A 19877-nucleotide genomic window follows, 5' to 3' on the forward strand; every position below is an offset into this window, starting at 1 on the left:
CAGGGTTGTGGAAGGGTCGCAAGGCTATTGTAGAGGGGTCATGGTATTGCCACTCTTACTTCTGCGCTGCTGCTGCTGCCTGCAGAGATGGGCAGCTGGAGAGTGGCAGCTGCTGGCTGGGAGCCCAGCTCTGAAGGCAGCGCCACTGCCAGCAGCAGTGCAGAAATGAGGGTGCCATGGTATGTTATTGCCACCCTTACTTCTGTGCCGCCACTGGAAGTGGGTCTGACCCGGCCCTGGGAGCGGCCCGTGCCGGGGAAGCGGAAGTCCCGTCCCTCCACTGCCTGGGCCGGGGCTAGCAGCTGGAGCCTGGAGCAAAGTAGGAGTCCCTGGCCCGGACGCCCCCAGCCCTGCTCCTCCCAAGTGTTTGGGTGTTAAAGGGGCCTTGGGTTGGCTGTGGGTGGGTGACCATCGCATTTCCGCCCCCCCCGCCCATGTCACCCACCCATAAGGCCGTCCCTGACTCCTCCCAAAAAGTGATGCCTCCCATACCATGCCACCCTCACTTCTGAGTTGCTGCTAGTGGCAGCGCTGCCTTTAGAGCTGGATGCCCAGCCAGCAGCCACTGCTCTGAAGACAGTGCAGAAGTAAGGATGGCAATACCATGACCCCCCTACAATAGCTAGATTTCACGGTTTGTGACTTGTTTTTCATGGCTGTGAATTTGATAGGGCCCTATGTATATGGGAAGAATGTGGAGTCCAGAGCAGGGGTTCTCACAAATTTGTTGGTGGCCTCAGAGTGCGGCCACCAACTCTTGCTGGTGGCTGCTCAGACAAAACTGTCTCTCTGTCCCTGCCTCCCACGGCCCTTCAGTGAGAGCCTCACCCCCGCCCCAGGTGGGTCAGGAACTCACCGGCTGCCTGTAGAGTCCCCGGTTCCCCATGCCTGTCTGGGAAGGAGTGGAGGAGCTGCCTGGGGGAGCACTCCAGCAACTGAAACCTGCAGCCACCTCCTCTGACAAGAGCTGCCTCCAGCACTGCACACACCATGTCTCCAGAGGCACTGCCTGGGGCCCCCGAGGAGGCTGTGCTGTGCAGGGTACCGGTCCCCGCTGCAGGGAGGAACTGCTGCTTTGCCCCCACAATCTGCTCCCCCCCGCAATGCTTTGGAGGCTGTTGTGGCTGAAAAAAAATCCACTGGTGGCTGCATATGGCCCCGGTGGCCGCATTTGAGAAACGCTGCTCCAGAGTGACTTGAAGAAAGGGGTATGCCTTTCCTGAGTTACAGCAATGAATAAGACTGTAAGCTGCCCTGGATGTTTCACTTTTGGCTTTGTATGTGTGTGTGTTTACAGCAGAGAGCTCACCATGGAGAACCTGGAGGATAATACAACTGTGTTCTCCACCCTGAGATCTTTCAATAACTTCATTTCTCAGCGTGTGGAGGGGACATCTGATCCGGCCACGCCAGGATCATTTCAAAGTACCTTGCAAATGCAGTACCAGCAGAGGGTGCAGGTGAGACATCCCTGGCTCACTGACAGCTGTAGTGTCACTACAGTCAAGAGTTTAGATTTCATTTGATCTTATGCATGGAAATGTTTTTTTAGTTAGGAGATGGGGGCTGTCCCTTCTTACATTGCTATCCCTACATTGTCAATGATGGAGATAATTTGCACTCAAAATAAAACTCTTTAATTCCTTTCATTTAAAAAAAAAAAAGGTGAGTTATGGGCCTGACTGTTTGTCCTGGTTAATCAAGGGGCTCCCTTGAATTCTTCCCCTTTAAGTTATCTGTAGGCCAACTCAGGCATCTGTATTGTGATTTCCCTTCATCCTGCCCCACAACAGAGCTTAACTGATGGCTTGCTTGCAGGGTTGGACAATTTTTCCTGGCTTGCATAGCTCTCTCTTGAAAACGTACTGTCAGCTGGGCTAAACTATCTGTGGTGTGTTTATGATATTGACTCTGAGGACTGAATTGAGATCACCAAATTCATTCCATTGAGGCCCTTTATCTGGGCCAGAATTGTAGCCCTGGAAGCGTAAATGTCCAATTTACTAAACCAGTCTTCATGGATATTATGGTGATGGCATTTCAGCAATACCTAAGAGATCTTAGACAAATCTCCCTTAAAGTTCTTGTGTTCTGTAGCTTTGTTTTGGATCTCTAGTTATGTCTCTGAGTGCAAAGTAAGAGTTTGCCATGTTTATTTTAATTTCCATTGCGTTTAAAGTTCTGACTATAATATTTTAATCTCCTTACTCTTTTTTTGTGTGACACATCGCTGATTGTGGAGTCTTTAATGAATGCGTGTTGAGGTCTGGGATTCTGATTGTCTTTATGAAACATGAATATTTCCTCCATGTTCAAAGTGCTCTGTTGATTCCTTCAGTGCTCCTAGATTACACAGGAGTACCGGCAGTAGTTTTACACAAAAAATACATTCATGTAAATAAAAATTAGGTTGTACCTTGTATGTCTAATTGCAGTGGGGGAAAACCTGCTACTTTGCTCAGCACTTAGTTTCACAGATGTAAGTATGGGGCCTGATCTCTGACCCTTGACTAGCTCCTGTTTCTTCTTCTTTGAGAAGGCCAAAGAAATCTGTAATAGGAGTCTTTTTAGTTTTGTATGTGGTAAGTGTATTCTAGAAGGGAGCTTCTGTAATGATTGGTGTGGGAAATTTGGAGTCAAGTTCCCAAAATTCACCCACACTCCCATTTTTTAGCTATCACTGAGTCACTGTGCGACCTTGGGCATGTCACTTAACTCTTGGTCCTCAGTTTCCCCATCTGCTAAATGGGTATGATGATACTTACCTACCCCATATAGGACATGATGGGCTAAATATATCCAGGTTTGTAGAGTAATTTGAAAGCCACAGCTGGATGGCATTGTAGAAAGGCAAAATATTATTGCTTTTCTGCTGATTGTGTGTTTTTATGTCTCTCTTCACGTGGAAACTGATCAGCTGGAGGAAGAAGCTGGGCAAATCCGTTCCAAATCTCAGCTCCTGCAAGTGGAACGGGAGAAGATGCAGATGGAACTGAGCCACAAAAGAGCTCGCATTGAGCTGGAGAAGGCAGCTAATACTAATGCTAGGAGCTATGAGGTAGGTATGGCATTCATGCTATCTGACAGCCAAGGCTCCAGTCAGAGCGTCTTGAGATCATTAAAACTTTGTTGCATGGCTGACAAATAGTCTGATACTGATCTGACCACTGGATATTCTATAAATATATTTATTTAGCACTCTGTTGCTCATCAGTATAAAACAAAAGGAGATTCAGGTCTGCTGCATTAAACCTTGTTTCTTCCAGAAGCATTTAAACTTAATTTGGCACAATTGCAAACATTTGGTATGTTTGACTGTAATGAACTGGAATGATAGCAACACCTGTCATGCAATTGCCATACAAGAGAAGCTGCATTGATAAGACGCTGAACTCTAGTCAGCGACTATTAGCTTCGTTGCCTTCTGGTTGTGTGCCCAAATGTGTTGGCTTAGCTATGTTACTAAAATAAGCAGCAGAGTTTGTGGGCTTTGTCATCCTATAAAGCTCTTAGCATCACTCCAAAGTTCAGCTGCTTTAAAAAAAAAAAAAAATCAATCCAGCAAAATATTATAAGATGCTGGGAGACAGATTTACTCTGTAGCTGTGAAATGGTGGGTCACTGAGTAAATTCCTGGTTCTGCCTCAAGTCAGGTGATCTTGCGATTAAGCCAAGAACAGTTCAAACCTGAATCTAGCTGAGTCAGTCACAGAAACCCTTAAAATACTGGTACAAAAAGGGAGCATCACTAATCCAGCAGTGTGGTAATTACCCTGCTCAAATTCGGTGCTTCATGAGTCATGTGGATAAAGGTTTCAGGAACCTTGCATTGCTTTGCATAATCCTTGCTTAGTATGTAAATCTGTGGCCCGATTTGCTTTGATTAGCAGAGCAATTTGCTTTACATTTTTCAATAAGTGCTAATCAATTTGAGTTAGAAATGAACTTGAAATGGCATGTGAAATGCTGTCAGAGTGCCAATAAAATAAATAAATCTAGCTGAAAAAAAACCAACTAAATCTGCCCCCATATGTTTTGTTGCACTGGTTGTTTATACTGTATGTTTAAAGTTGACTTATTTAAGTTTAAAATATTTTAGACTTAAAATGCTCTAATGCAAATAGAAATTTCACAGAGAAACTTGTCTTGTTACTCCAGATATTAAGGTCCCAGGCTCAGTGAAATAAACTTGTTGTGCAAGGGTAATTGATGTATCCAGGGTTTTCATGTTTGAGCCTATGTAAATTACGCCGTGCAAACCAGAAGCCAACTCTGTGTGCTAACGTCCAAACATCAGTTCAAGAAATGCTTGGAATTTGTCTAGTAATTTTCTGGCTTCATTACCCTGTGTTTCATTCCCCTGTCATTGAGAAGCTTTGCTAGTGAGGGGGGTTAAAGAGTATGGCTCTGAAAAGCATTGGTTGGTGGGGTTGCCTGTGGGACTATAATGAGGAAGGGGGCAAAGAGGAAAGGACATGTCTTCACCGTTATGGTTCTTTCTTCTTTATGAAGTCCTTTTACATTTTCCCTTCCCTAGCGAGAGGCTGACCGTAACCAGGAGCTCCTCACACGTATAAAGCACTATCAGGAAAAGGAAGTGGAGGCTGAGGCTAAGCTGAAGGAACAAATGGAGATGAATAAAACCTATAAGAAGAGCATGGAGACTGTGAGCAAGAAGCTGCAGGAGAAGGAGAGCAAACTGGCTGAAGCTAATGAAGTAAGAACATAGCAATTTCTTATTTCACCCAGTGCTCTAGGTGACTTTGAGGGTCACGTGGAATCGGAGCAATCCACTCTTGTTACAATAATTAAACAAACACAGATGAGTTGTGTCCCCTACTCCAAAGAGCTTACAGTCTAAACAGGACAGGAAACGGGATAACAGTTTGGGAGAGGTGAATATGGGGAATATGAGACGACATTGCTTGGAGAAGTGGATTTGGAGGAGAAAAACAGTTGCAGGGCAAGGACATGGAGAGTGTTCTGGGCATGGGGGAAATCAGGATAGAAGTCATGAAGTGGAGAGGGTGGGAAAGCAATGAAGGGAGTAATAAGATGAGAGGGAGTGAAGGAAACGAGCAGGAGAATTGGAGGAGCTGAGATTTAGGTCGGACCAAACTACCAAGAGGGGACATCTTCCAAATAGGTCCTAAATGGCAACTTCCTTTACTAGCATTTGTTAGCTAAGCACCCAAAACTTAGGGACCATGAGGGGTTCAAATGAGTAGATTTAACTTACCAATTGGAATTTGTGGCAATAAAAGTATGAAGACACTGTTGGAGGTTGGAAGAAAAACTAAACCAATAATTGGGAGTCCCGGCAACTGACCTATTTCTATGCCACTTTTATCCCCACATCCCTCAAATTTGGGTCACGGATCTTGTCTCTTTAATGCATCTAACGCATTTTGGGTGCAATCCGATATGTTTCAGAATGCTAAAGGTGGGAGTGAGGCATGAGGGTCAGGTGAATAATGGTTATTCGAGCCAATGTGGCTTATTCTTCAACTTTGTGAAGTTCCTTCCTCTGCTTTGCTGTCTATATTTGCTATATAAGGTTTGTCAGTCAACTAGTTTTATTTCAGACTTGGCAGTACTGATGTTTGTCCCTCTGTGTGTGTATTTTGAGTGAGTCTGAGAGAGTGAAAGCTGAGCCTAGTAGCTTAGTAAAGAAGTAATGGCAAATGCTGCTGTGAATACTGTCTTAGCCATATCTGTTCCTTGTGCCAATCACCATGGTAGCTAGACCTCTACTGAGGACTTGTCACTGCTATTACTTGGCTGGTTGAAAATTTTTGGGTCTCTGTTTTGAAACCCCGCTGCTTAGGAGCATGTGGATGAGGTGATGGTGGGATAATTGTCAACAGTAAGACAGATCCTCTTGTGAGCACAGGTTCTGGCTTTGAGGTTTGTTTTTTGTGTACCAGTTTGAGGTCATACACTTAATGAATAATGGAAATGTCAATTTGGGTGGCAGATGAAAGAGAGCAAAGAATTTTCTTTGACTTTGTTCTGAGGTGGGTTTGCAGGTCTTATTGTGAATTATTTCTAGATTCAGTGTTTCACATTAGTTAGTTGTTTGATCTCAGCAGTTTGCATTCCATAATGTTCAGCCTGGAGGTCCATTGGTCTATTTGTGTGTTGTTTATTCTTCCCCATCTTTCTGTGAATCCAGATGATCAGCGTATTGAAGGGGAAAATATCTGAGTTGCAGTGGAGTTTAATGAATCAGGAGATGCAAATGACAAGCCAGGAATCTCAGAAGCAGGAGCTGATGGAACAGCTGGATGTGCAACACAAGTGAGTAGGGGATCAACAACTGCCAGGAAAAAACAAACCTTCAGTCTTATGCAGCTGCTGTCATTCAGAAAACGTTCAACAGCTTTTTATTTTTGCTGTTCAAAGGGCTTTTTTGATCTGGATGTGTAGGTTATAAAATTTGCCGGAAACTAGCACTGAGCAGCAATTTAATTCTACCTTAGTAAAAAAAAAATCCAAGCTTAAAACCTCTCTTAGTTTTCATATTCATGTTGATACTTGATTTTGTACTATGTGTAGTTGAGGGGTGATTAGAAGATCTGATGAGGTGTGTGTCTCCTCTTTCAGCTCCATGTACCAACACTTCTTTTTAGGACCAAGGTTTAAATGACTTTTTATATTATGTAATGTAATCATGTATTTGTTGGTGTGGGCATGGGGTAACTTGATCGTGAGGATCTCTACGGATATATGGAGTCAGTATTTTTTTTTTATAAGAATGAATATTTCTGCTTTCCTAAGTAGGGGTAATCTGTCTCCACACTGAATATCTCAGTTGCCCCAGAACCTTAAAGAAAGGTCCTGCGGGGCAGTTCTTGCTTTTACACCACAACTGTCCTTGATCGTGGTGGTAAATGACGCTTGAATAAGTGTGTGCCTCTAATATACTTCTATATCTATAATAGATTGTTCCCATCAAGTGATTCTTGTATGTAAATGAATCTCCTATGTCTGCTTAAAACAGAAAATGTCAGGAGGCCAACCAGCAAATCCAGTTGCTGCAAGCAAGCCAGTCTCTGTTGGCAGAACACGAGCAGAAAATTAAGGTGAGAGTGTGTGAGACCCATGCTGAGTGACTGCTTTTCATTTTTACATAGGAAAAGTATCTGAAAGAGTTACCCTTACAGTAACTGAGAGCCACTCTGTCATATAAATGGCTTGCCTGTTAGGTGGCGTAGAGCTGAAATTGCCTAAATTCAGATTTCAAGGCACAGAAATTAGAGGAGTGGATTACACAGTCTATAATAATCAGCACTTATACAATAACTCCTCACTTAACGTCGTCCCAGTTAACGTTGTTTTGTTGTTATGTCGCTGATCAATTAGAGAACATGCTCGTTTAAAGTTGCGCAATGCTCCCTTATAGCATTGTCGGTTATTTGGCAGCTGCCTGCTTTGTCCACTGCTTGCAGAAAGAGCAGCATGTTGGAGCTAGCTAGTGGAGGTTGGGAGCCAGGGTGGACCGGCATCCCCCCTATCAGCTCCCCTAAGTTCTCTGTGCGGCAGCCACCCATTAGGCTGTCGATTGCCTGGCAGTTCAGCTGTCCCTCCCCCCCACTGCCCTGTGCTGCTCCTGCCCTCTGCTTTGGAGCTGCTCCTGGGAGCCTCCTGCTTGCTATGCAGAGTGGGGGGGAAGAGGGGTGCTAATGTCAGGGTGTCCCCCACCCTCTACTCCTGCCCCCCCCCGTACTCCTTCTCCACAGAGCAGGGGGTGCAGGACAGAGCTCAGGATGGAGGAAGCTTGCTGCCAGCAGCTGCTGTCTCAACTTGCTGATCTACTTAAAAAGGCAGCGTACTTAGAGTGGGGTCAGCTTAAAGGGGCAATGCATGTCTCTTTCTCACACACATGGTGTGTGTGTCTGTGTCTCTCTCTTACCCCCCCCCACACACACACTGTGTATCTCTGTCTCTCTCTGCCATGCTGTCTCTCCTACCTCCATTCATGCTGCCTTGTAGAGTGTGAGGCTACATTAACAACAATGTGTTAACCCTTCATGGCTCAGCTGAGTGCTAGTTCATCATTTAGCAGCAGGGCCGGCTCTGGCTTTCTGGCCGCCCCAAGCGCAAAAAAAAACCCCAAAAACCGTGGCGGCCAGAACAGCAAAGGAAAAAAAAAAAAACCAACCTGCAGCGCGGCCGGAGCCAGGGTGCAGGGGGACTCCCTGCCCTGCAGATGTGCCCCGGCTAGCGGGGGGAGGGAGCAGGGGGAGAGAGAGAAGGGGGATGGCCAGGGCTTCAGTGGGGCGCTGCCACTCGGCCCCTCCCGCCGTGCCCCCTGCCGGGATGGCTCCGCACCGCTCCAGTCGGCTGGGAGGGAAGGACGAGGACTGCCTTGCCGGGCTTGCTGCAGGGCGCTCCCGTCCTCCACGCCGCTGCCCCCTACAGGGCGGCCGGACCGGAACAACAAAACAAAACAACAAAAAGCGGCCGTGCCGCCCTAGGATTGGGCGGAATGCCGCCTCCTACAAGCTGCCGCCCCAACCACCAGCTTGCTCGGCTGGTGCCTGGAGCCGGCCCTGTTTAGCAGTAAGACATTCCCTGAGAAATATCCCACCCTCTTCCACCCTATGACTTCACCACCTCAACCAAGCTTCACAGTCATTGTTGTGTACAGTATTAAATTGTTGTTTAAAACGTATACTCTGTGTGTGTGTGTGTGTGTGTGTGTGTGTGTGTGTGTGTGTAATATATATATATAGTCTTTTGTCTGGTGAAAAAAATTTCCCTGGAACCTAACCCCCCACCCATTTACATTAATTCTTATGGGGAAATTGGATTAGCTTAACATTGTTTCGCTTAAAGTAGCATTTTTCAGGAACATAACTACAACGTTAAGCGAGGAGTTACTGTATAACACTCTTTGTCTTTTCTGTATCAGAGAGTCCAACTGGTCAGAAGCTGTACAGATCCCTTCTGTGTAGATAACTGCTTTGCCTCCTTATGTAGCAGATTATTTGGATGCAAACTCAGCCTGGTCTTGTCTGGTCACTCAGGGCTCTGGCACAAATACTTCTAGACATGTTTGCTTTTTCATGGCAGATGGTGAGCCTTGCAACTCTGAGCTCAGTTCCTGTTCCTGGGGAAATCTTTCCACTGGAGTCAGGGTATCCTTTTTAATATGCATACAAAGTACAGTTAGCTGCAACACTTTTGATTGCAGGTGGACTTGTTGGGGGAAGTGTGGAGATGCTCTCTGTCCTGCCAAACTAACTTCTAGCCCAGTTAGGAGTGATTCTTTTCTGTGGTGATAGAAGGCAGTAGAGAGAGAAACAGATGGAGAGAATTAAACTTGACTTTGAGGGAATGCTGATTGTGGAGTTTCCTTTGGTTGGCATTGAATAGAACAAGATTGAAGGGCAGCAGCATTGCCAGTTCTACATGGATGCGTCAAGAGAAACTTCTACAGCAGGCAGAGTGACTGGAAGTGGAGGTGGGGAAAGAGGACAACAAACTGCAGTACTGCTTTAAATAAACTCTTAGTTTGTTGGAAAAAACAATGTGTAAAGTATACCAACATGAAGAAGGTGTGGACTGCTTGTTGCCCTCTGTCTCCATTGTGTGTGTATGTTCTGTCCTCTCCTAATAAGTCCATCAGAGTACTAATTTCTCATATATATTACCTTATGGTAGGTGAGAAGAGTCGACTTTTGGCTTATTACTCCTTGACAAATAGGGAATTGATGTGTAAGAGGGAGGGCTGATGTCCTTTTAAATGTTAACAGAACCCATTGCTGATGTATGTTGGAGTTAATGTAATGATAGAGTGCTAGAGAGAAAAGGATTTGGACAGGTTTAGCAGTCCAGTGAAGAGGTAGCTCTGAGCCTTCCTGAGCTAAACTCAGTTGTCGGCTTGTTCTCATGTCCTCACTTGCCTTCCAGGATCTGGAACAGAAGCTCTCCCTGCAGGAACAAGATGCTGCAATTGTGAAGAACATGAAAACAGAGCTGGCCCGATTCCCAAAGATGGAGCGGGAACTGCTCCAGCTCAGGGAGGATAATGCCTACTTCAGGTGAGAAGGAAAGATCTGCCTTCAATATGGGGCATATGTCAAAAATGGCTATCTTCTGCTGTGGTCCATCCTCCTATAGCTGTCATTTTCTGACTTGGGTGCTTTGCATTATACAGAATGGAAATTTCCAAATAGAATGCTGTGGAAGGAAGTTTAAAGGTCTTCTGTATCTACTGTATATAAGGTTGAGCCAGTGTTGTAATGTTTACTAGTTATTGTGATTTGGAGGGATCTGGATAATCTCCTTTCGCACAGAGTGAGGGGATCATGAAATGAGGATTGGTCATTTTGGAAGGTGAGACATATTTACCTTCTAGCTTGGATCAAAGGGAAGGTTGTGCATAGTAAAGAGGAGATTGGAGAGGGATCTGATACTAAAGATACTTGCTGATAATAAATCCTTTCTATATGGGATTTGTGATGGGCTATCTCTTCAATCTCACGGCATTTCTAACATGTCTATCCCTGTAATATCTTGGCAAAGATTTTAAATTCTTATTCTGTTACCAGCCAGTCAGCATTTCCATTAATGTTTTGAAGGCATTCTTGTGCCAGTGTATCATTTTGAAAGACTGGCTGCTGAAGTTTATAAATTGCTCAGGTGCTGCCTCTTTTAGAATCTGTTCTGTAGGTTTCCAAAGTACTAATGAATTTTGAAACTCAGTTGTCCTGTGTTATGGAGTAATCTGGCATTACTTTGATATGTTGTTATCATGAGAGAGTTTAATTTCAATCTCTGTGTAAAGAAATGCACAAAAAGTCTGAAGTACATGAGTATCTGATCTTGCCAGCTTCCCTTTACCACAATTTAGAAGACTGGAGTCTAAGCAGGCTCCTTTGAGTTTGCTCTTGATTCAATGACCATTTATCATTGAAACTTTCCAATTGCCTCTATGCAATCCTCTCTGTGTTTGGAAATGTGAAATGTATCGTAGCAGAGTGGAAACAGAAACACGTTGAAAGTTAGTGGTCTTATTTTTGACACCATTGGACTGACTAATGTACCCCCACAAACCCTATATTAAAATAAACTCTGGGCTGAAGAAATCTTCGTATTTGTAAACGGACAAGAGCACTAACTCTTGCCCGTTTCCCTACTTGCTGAGTTCCAGACCTGCATTCATATTGACTTTGGATCATAATGTCAAGACTGTTGTGTTACTTTAAATTCTGTTTTTGTACAATCGGTAAAGCGGGTATGAAATTTTAATATGTTTGGACATAACTCAGGGCATTTGGGAGTGGGAAAACTCAGCCCAGCGAACTCTGCCTCCTGTGTAACAGTCACTTTGTAGCAAAGGTTATAGAAGGTTACCACTTTGGCTCAGTGTCATAATGACTTTTTCAATGCCTTATGCTTCCCTGTAATTGTGTGTGTATCCAGGAATTTGCACAAGAGAATTGAGTTGCTTTGGTGGCTTTTTAATGGCTTTGCCCTTTCTCTTTTTCTCAGGGAAATGAAGGAAAACAATGGGTTACTTAGAGAGGAGGTGGAAAGTCTCCAGAAGAAATTGGAGCGCTATGAGAAGGTTCAGGCAGGTCTAGTGACCCTTGAATTGGAGAATGAGGTGAGGAGCCAAGAACACTTGCTTTATACGTAGAATTGGGGCTACTGCTCTTGCTTGTGTGGGCTTTTAGGGATCTTTAGTTCCTCTATGCATAGTGAGGGTGTAGACAGTGATTGCTGTGGTTCATGGTTCATACTGGCCCAACCCCAAGACGTAGCCTAAGATGTAGAATACCCATATGAGGGGTGTGTTCGTAGTGAGAGAAAAACAAAAGTCTGTCCATTGTTCATCTTAAAGACTTCTCCAAGTAGCAGCCCATCTTCATTGTGGCATCTCCCTTTCACTTTACTCCACCTGTGAATGCCCTTTTGGTTCCTGTGTGCTTACCAGAGGTATTGGTATATGACAGACACATAACGGGAGCCTGTAGCATACCCTCAGATCAGTGCTGCTGGTAGAAGGGGCCACGTACAGTCTTGTATCAATACAATTGATTTCTTTGTCTTGCTGTCGCCAGCAGCACCCCGTTCTCCCCACCCTCTGTCAAAGGTAAAATGATTTTTCAAGATGATTACCTGGTCAAGAAAACTCTTGTGGTGCAGAGCTATTATAAGGACTAGATCTGACTTGGGCAATCCAATCTGGTACTGGGATTGAAAGCATAGAGAGTTGTGATGCATATCCCTGTGGTGTGGGAGGAGAAATGGGCACAGCAGCTGGTACAGAATTGGCATGTTTGGAATACCGCTTTAATTTCTTTGGTCTCCGCAGTAACAGGATCTAGTACAGTGGGGGTTAATTCACAAGGATAAATAATGGATGGCACAGAAATGGTACATTGTGCCATATAACTGTGGTGGTTGGGAAGGTTAATGCTGCTGCTAATAGTGTCTTGGGTACACAGAATGATGTTCCAGCAGTGCTGGGCCATGCATAGATGATAAAGTCCACAGGAAGAAAGTGGAAAAGGCTAAGTTGGAAGGAATGGAAAATGCAGCAATAGGAGTTGAGATGTAAGAACGCTCACTTGGGTTTCTTTATTGACTTCTTTTGCCTCCTCCCTAGAAACTTCTGGGAAAGTTGAAAAGCTGGGAAAAACTAGATGAGAGCACTGGCTTAAATATCAGGTAGGTGCTGATGGAGTTAAACCTTCTGTTCCACTTGCTTTACTTCTTAGTGATCTCGATGGCTTAAGCTTGTCAGGCTGTCCACCTTATCAGTCCTCCCGTGGGCAAAGTTGTCTGTTGGTACTCCTCTCTCTCACTGCTATGCAGTATATATGATTATGCCTCATTAAATACAGTCATACAGTATCTTTTGGGGATTAATTTGTGAACTGGTGACTAACAGCCTGACCCGGTCCGTTTGAGACTGAGGTGGGTGGGGAGCTGGTTCAGCTCTTAGTTCTCTAAACTTCTTGCATATAACTACATTCATATTAAGAAGGAATTGAGTTAGTGTGACCATATTAAGTGTGGCGCGTTTCATGAGATGTACAGCAAGTCATTTATATGAGCCTGTGATGCATTATTGTAAATATAATTCCTGTAATGAAATCCCAGGAATGTTGCATTAGACTGACCTGACATGTTATTTTCCAAAGTAGCAACTTAGCTTAACAGCCCTTTCTCTTATTATCCTGTGTTTTATATGATGGTAGAGGTGTAATAAACATTTTTCACTTCTGGTGCTGAGAAAATTTCTCTAGGGACAGTGAAATGATTGTAACACTAGTCAAAGTGAGAGTTGATGTGTAACACTGTAGATCAGGGGTTCTCAAACTTCATTGCACTGCGACCTCCTTCTGAAAATAAAGTTACTACATGACCCTGGGGGTGGGGTAAGTGTGGGAGCAGAGCTTCAGCCCCAGGTCCCAGCAAGTCTAATGCTTGCCCTGGCAACCCTATTAAATGGGGTCGCAATCCACTTTGGGTTCCCAACCCACAGTTTGAGAACCGCTGGCTCAGTGGTTTGAGCATTGGCCTGCTAAACCCAGGGTTGTGTGTTCAATCTTTGAGGGGGCCATTTAGGGATTTGGAGCAAAAATCTGTCTAGGGATTGGTCCTGCTTTGAGCAGGGGGTTGGACTAGATGACCTCCTGAGGTCCCTTCCAACCCTGATATTCTATGATTCTATGATACAGAGATTGACATCGTTTAGCATTGAACTAGATTACAGTTCTGGCTCTTCTAATTTGTCTGTGATGTAACCAAAGAGTGGGATATGATGCATCTTCTTCCCAGGGATAGCTGCTGCTTTGCAAGAAGAGTAATCTGCGAAATTAGGGCCATGCTCAGGTGTCACTTTTGCAAGGGCTGTGCCTCTCTAAATGTTTCAAGTGTGATTGTGTTTATTGGTGGGAAGAGAGGTGCTTTGCCTAAAAGAACTGCTTTCCTTTGTGCATCCTTGCGTTGAGAGCTATGCTTTAGACAAGAATTAGGCTTGATCTACAACTTTTACCCCAGATCAAACTTCCCCACTCAGGCCCCTGTCCTTATCCCATCAATTGCAGCTGCACAACAAACAAAAACAGTGGAAGTTGTGCATGCAAAATGATGGCATAATTTGGGTTTAGCCTTGTTTGGATTTGGGATACTATATTGGGCACACTGCTACTTTAGGTAAAAGAGGATTGTCTCTCACAAGCAATGTCCCCTTAGTTTTCTCATTCTTTGTGTTGTTCAATGTATGTGATGAGCTACCTCTTCCTTAATGCACATCGGTAGAGAGCACTGCTGAGACCGTCTCCTGCCTCTGCTCAGGATGCATATGTTCAGACTTGCAGGAGAGCGAAGTACTGAGTTCTTCCCACCAAACTTTCTCTCTGCCAGACAGTGGTATGGAAGCTTTTACTTACGTCAAGCTGTTAAAGGTTTAATGAGGTAATTTCACAGTGGGAAGGAAATGGAACCAAGTGACTCTTCCTGCTGAAGTCTGATAACCTCTTCATTTAAAATCAGAATATTCGATGCAAAGTGTTAGTGAGGTTTTTGATTGTGCCGCATTGTTTAGCAGTATTAAGGGTGTTTCTTTGTACAGAAGAACAAATTGCTCTCAAGAAAATCACCTTTTGCATGTGATTGCACCAAGTGGAATTGGGGCGAGTTTTTTATCCAGGCTTCTTTCAGCATGAATTATGTTCATTTTCAGCCAGGAGTACGAGAACCAGTATAAAGGGAGATCATTGTCCCAATCATATTCCTGGAGCGTACCTCTTGTGAAAGCTTGAGGAAAGTTAATTGCTAGACAGTGAGTAGGAGAGAATGGGAACAGTTGGATGGTTATCCCAAAGAGCCAATGCAATGTGCAGTCTGTCTGCTAATAACTAGATAAGCAGGAAGAAAGGGAATGCATTATGTCCCTGTATCTCTTCTTATTAGTTTCTCCATTTATACATGGAATGCAGGGTGCAGGGGAAGAGCGCACAGCCTCTGGCTTTTTGGGGGAGGATGGTTTCTCATTTCCTCCAGCTGTTCTCCAGGCTTCTCTTCTGTGTGCTCGCAATGGCTTTTGTTCACTGATTGCGTGGTCCCTGCAGGTTCCCTGTCAGATTAGTTTATGAGCAGGCCATTTGGTGTGTAATTTTATCTAATAGTATTTGGAAGGGGAGGGAGCATCTTCTTGGAGTGTTAAGGCCAAACATCTCTGTGCTTATCTTTTTGGGGAATTTTATGGAAGATTTGGTGGTTGTCTTCCAATGCTGCAACTTTGGTGGAAATAAACTATGAAAAGTGCAAAAACTAGATACCTTACTCAAAGGTTGCTCTCCCTGTCCCATAGTCCAACGACCACAAGTTCTGAATTGTTGCCATCTCAAACGGGTGATGGGAATCAGTTCCATCTTCTTTGAAACACGTGATTTCCCCCTTGCCTAAACATTAGAAATTATAGAAGACTGGCTAACGTTGTCTCCTAGCCCTGAATTGTTTTGTGTTGTCCTTCCACTGCTCCTTTTCATCCTCTCCAAAGTTTTTCCTACTCTTATGCTGGTAAGAACAGAACATGCTGTTTTTAATTATACCCTATATATAATGCAGCATAACTTCAACAGTTTACCAATATGATGGACTTATAAGTTGCGCCCCTCCATACCCAGATCATAAAATCGCAAATGGCATTCTATCTGTTACAGTCCACTTGTACCCAAATCATGAAGCTGTCTGCAGTCTCTCATGCATTTGACCAAGGATTCCTCTATATTCATGTCCTAATGCTGTCCACTTTCCAATTTACTAGACTCTGCTTCTTTGTTAAGAGTGGTGTAGTTTGGGTTTGCAGGAACTCCGTCAGTATTTTGTGTGCCCCTTTGTCATGGACTCCCAGGGATGCTAAGCCTTCAGTTATCCCAAATCTGCAGTTCTTCTGCAACATTAGTTTTCATCTGCAGAATAAATCTACTTGCTGTGTATTAAGTGTATTAGCCTCTTTATTTTGCTCTACAGGCAACTCTCTTTAGAAGAGGCATGGCTGGCTGATATAAACTATTATAACTCTTGATTGCTAGGAATGAGCTGTGATTCTATTGTTCTGTGTCAGTGAAGTGTGTTCCTCTTATTCTGTCTCTCTCCCTGTGGTGCATTGATGACAGTAGATTTTTACAGATCATTGTGGATTGGGTGACCAGGTGGTTGGTTATTTTCAGAGAAGGACTTAGTGAGGGGCACCAGTACAAAACTTTCATAGACTTCAGTGAATATTTGCTTTGCCAGAGGTCACCATAACCTCAGAGACGCCTTCTAATGTAAAGAAACCTTGCAAGTGTCAGGCAAGAAATTATTTTTGCAGAATAATAGTGTTTCTGGAAGGGAGTAGGCTTTCTGGGTTTGTAAAAAAGAAATGCATTTAATTTTGATGTCAGTGTGAGGAACTGCCCGCTAGATGGCACATTTTCTCTTGTTGTATCAGAAAAACATTGATTTCACTCCATTGTGGTATGCTCTGACTCCTGTACAAACATCAATTGGACACTGTAAAAAGGTCAGGCATTAGTCTAATTAAAATTGTTGGCTTGTTAAAATCAAATGTTTTAAAATCTATTTTAAAACCACACCAGTGTGATCACTTTCTCTGTGTGTACGTCTAGTGGAGTTCCTGTTTGTTGCAGCTATTCTGAACGTGAACAGAGATCCACACACAGTTTCTCCAGTGACAGAGTGCAGTACATATCTCAGTTTCTCACCCATCTCAGCAACCCACTTTTTCTCCCTGACCTTTCTTTCTTCTCAGACTTGTTCAGTCTAGTTCTCTTCTTCTGCACTGTTATCTCCACAGAATCATCCTTAGGAGGGAAATGTTGTTTGAAATGTAATCATCCTGCCATTCTTTCCTTCCCATTGTTCTTTGTTTATATAATGCTCAGAGCCTATGAGGCACTTGAGAAATACACAGACAAGATCCCTGCCCCTGTAAATCTGCTAATCCAGTGATTTTTCAACCTGTGGTCTGTGGACCCCTGGGAACCCTCTGACTATGTCTAAGGGGTCCACGCAAGGTGGTTGTTACCATAAAACAGTGGTTTTCAAGCTGTAGTCTGCGTCTGCAAACTATGTCTAAGATTTCCAAAGGGGTCTGTACCTCCACTCGAAATTTCTTGGGGTCCGCAAATTAAAAAAGGTTGAAAACCACTGTTCTAATCTAAATAAGTTTATAGCTCATCTGGCAGCTCCCTCTTGTACCTGCCTCTTCTTGTCTCTGCTCAGCTGCTGTCGTCTTCAGCTTAGTGTTTTTCACTGCTAGATCCATCCCAGAATGCTGGTTGCAATAGTTCAGCACTAGAGTAAGGGTGATATGCTTTAGGTGGCTTGTTTTAAAAAGGAGGTACAGCCCAAGATAGGCTGGCTACTAAAATGTTCCCATCTGTTGTTGCTAGTATGGTTAGTTCTGAAGTGACCTCATGCATGCTCTCAAAGCCAGGAGATTAGTGTTTGGAAAGATTCCTGGAAGATTATGCCCATTCCTACAGTCAGATGGGGGGCAGAAGTGCCCACAAATGAGAAGCCACAGGAAGTCTAGGGTTCTGATCACTCCAGAAATCTCTCTCTTTGAAGAGAACTGGTGCAGAGAGAAAAAAAGCAGACAGTTGTGTTCTGTTTTATTTTTAAATTGGTGGCACTGATTTCTGAATCGGACCACCACAGGTAAGATAATCATACAGATCTGTGTCTGTGCAGTAGAACGAATCTCTTAAAGCTGTGGAGGATTATGACATTGGAGGACTGACTGGAGCGATGAGGTGGGGCAGCTTAGGCTTATACAAACTTCTCTCTAGCGAACTCGGTTTCAGAGCTGCGGCTGACCCACAGCTATTAGTACTGCCGTGTGGTTTATTGGTGGTTCCCCCTTTCATGGGCTTTGCTGTCCTGTGAGAGAAGTCTGCCTGCTCAGCCCAGGAATCAGAGGGCAATGGAGTGTTTTGCATTGCTCTCCAGGATTCTTTTCCTTCTTTCTATTTCCATGCCTGGCTGACTCTGGAGGGAGCAACATCTTTCTTTCTTCATAGGAAGAAAGGTTCTAGCCTGTTTGTGTAGTCAAATGGGGATGAGGGATAAACTGTGGGTAGAAAGGTATGAGGGAAGCCTGTATATTTGTATCGAATTAGGAGTGTTGTGTTGTTTAATATACTGTGATAATGCTCAGAGGTCCCAGTCAGAATTTGGGCCCCATTGATCTAGGTCAGGGATCGGCAACCTTTGGCACGCGTCCTGTCAGGGATAGCCCCTGGAGGGCCGGGCTGGTTTGTTTACCTGCTGTGTGCCCAGGTTCGGCCGATCGCGGCTCCAGGCCAATGGGGGCTGCGGGAAGGGCAGCCAGCACATCCCTCAGCCTGTGTTGCTTCCCGCAGCCCCCGTTGGCTTGAAGCAGCGAACCGCAGCCGGTGGGAGCCGTGATTGGCCGAACCTGTGGTCGTGGAAGGTAAACAAACAGGCCCCGCCCGCCAGGGGCTTACCCTGACGGGCTGCGTGCCAAAGGTTGCCAATCCCTGATCTAGGTCCTATACAAACACATAGGAAGACAGGTCTTTGCTCAAAGTGTTTACAGTATAAAACTGTATAAAACAGTATAAAAGCTGTAGCCCACGAAAGCTTATGCTCTAATAAATTGGTTAGTCTCTAAGGTGCCACAAGTACTCCTGTTCTTTTTGCGGATACAGACTAACACGGCTGCTACTCTGAAACCTGTCAGTATAAAACAAGTAACATATGAAGGGTGTCAGGGAGAGGAATGCAGGTGAGTTGAAGAGCTAATTTTTAAAAACTGAAAGCCAGGTGGAGGAGGAGGAGGAGGCCTCAGTCAGCATTGGAGCATGATGTCCCATGGAGGTTTGGGATTGATTATCCCCATCATTTCTAATCTTTGCATTTGCTTTGGGCTGAAGCCATCCCATCTCAGTGCCTGGTGTTTAATTCAGCAGTGACACTCTGCACGAGACATTTAGGATTTGAATGTCCCTTTCTGTAGTGATGACCCTGTTAGTGTGCCGAGGGTGCCCTCTGAGTTAAATGAAAGGGGTACCAGTGGATTTATTCCTGTACTGAAGGAATTCTTGGTTTAACTGAGTAAATGAGGCAATAGGGAGAGATCATGTGATCTTTAAATCACAGGACTAGGGTTGGCTAGCTTCTGCAATGATATCGCATTAGGGCTGCTTTGCCTGCTTGGTGTCCAAGTGTATAAAGAGAAGCGCAGATTTGACAGGAATTCAGGCCAACGCTTAAGGAGCATTTTCACTTTCCGTGGAGCCTGCCAGCTGCAGGCAGCAGACACCAAACTGCTGACCTGTCACCTAGAGCCAAAGAAGTGAACCTATTAGTCCTGACCTGGTTTTCTTCCTGAAACATCTGTGTGCTGGCTGGCTGACAGATCTTGGGGACTGGTTTTCTGCAATGTCTGAAACCAATTAAGGAGAGGAGCAAGTGTGTGGGTGTGTGCATTTTCCTCTAAGAAAGGATCTAATTAAGTTACAGGTGTCTCTATTTAGTACACTGGTTAGCACAGTTGTAATTTGTAATTACACAGGTGCAGTACTGAATACCGGACTTCCTTTTAGCCAGGTTCCCCTTTTGGAGCGGGGGTGAGGTAGGGGCAGGAATAGGGAATCACGTTTCTTGATTTCTGATTTCTTGATTGTGGATTAGAGTTTCTTTTTGCAGTGTAGGGGAGGGAGGAGAGCATAGGAGTTCGGTATCTTTCACTTTAAATCCTGGTAATTATACTAGGCCATACCAAATTTTCTTCCATCTAAAGCTCTGAGTGTACTTTGCAACCACGAATGAAGTCTCATAATCTCCTCCTCTCCGACAAGGCAGTAATCTACCTTTCT

The 19877-nt window shown here is 44.4% G+C and overlaps 1 protein-coding gene across 3 annotated transcripts in view; it reads left to right on the forward strand.

Moving 5' to 3' along the window:
* Positions 1-19877, forward strand: part of MAD1L1 (mitotic arrest deficient 1 like 1) — a 529982-nt gene that overhangs the window by 749 nt on the left and 509356 nt on the right. For 2 of the 3 annotated variants that reach the window (XM_026650732.2, XM_026650734.2), the window contains exons 2-9: positions 1298-1460; positions 2918-3058; positions 4538-4717; positions 6176-6300; positions 7004-7085; positions 9919-10049; positions 11503-11617; positions 12623-12684. In XM_026650732.2, the coding sequence (XP_026506517.1) occupies positions 1311-1460; positions 2918-3058; positions 4538-4717; positions 6176-6300; positions 7004-7085; positions 9919-10049; positions 11503-11617; positions 12623-12684 (986 nt within the window). In that variant the 5' untranslated portion in view covers positions 1298-1310. The remainder of the gene's footprint in view (positions 1-1297; positions 1461-2917; positions 3059-4537; positions 4718-6175; positions 6301-7003; positions 7086-9918; positions 10050-11502; positions 11618-12622; positions 12685-19877) is intronic. The other variant, XM_026650733.2, reaches the window with a different exon arrangement.

This window comes from Terrapene carolina, unplaced genomic scaffold, assembly GCF_002925995.2.
Source record: "Terrapene carolina triunguis isolate 2854851 unplaced genomic scaffold, T_m_triunguis-2.0 Scaffold93, whole genome shotgun sequence".
Taxonomy (NCBI): domain Eukaryota; kingdom Metazoa; phylum Chordata; order Testudines; family Emydidae; genus Terrapene; species Terrapene triunguis.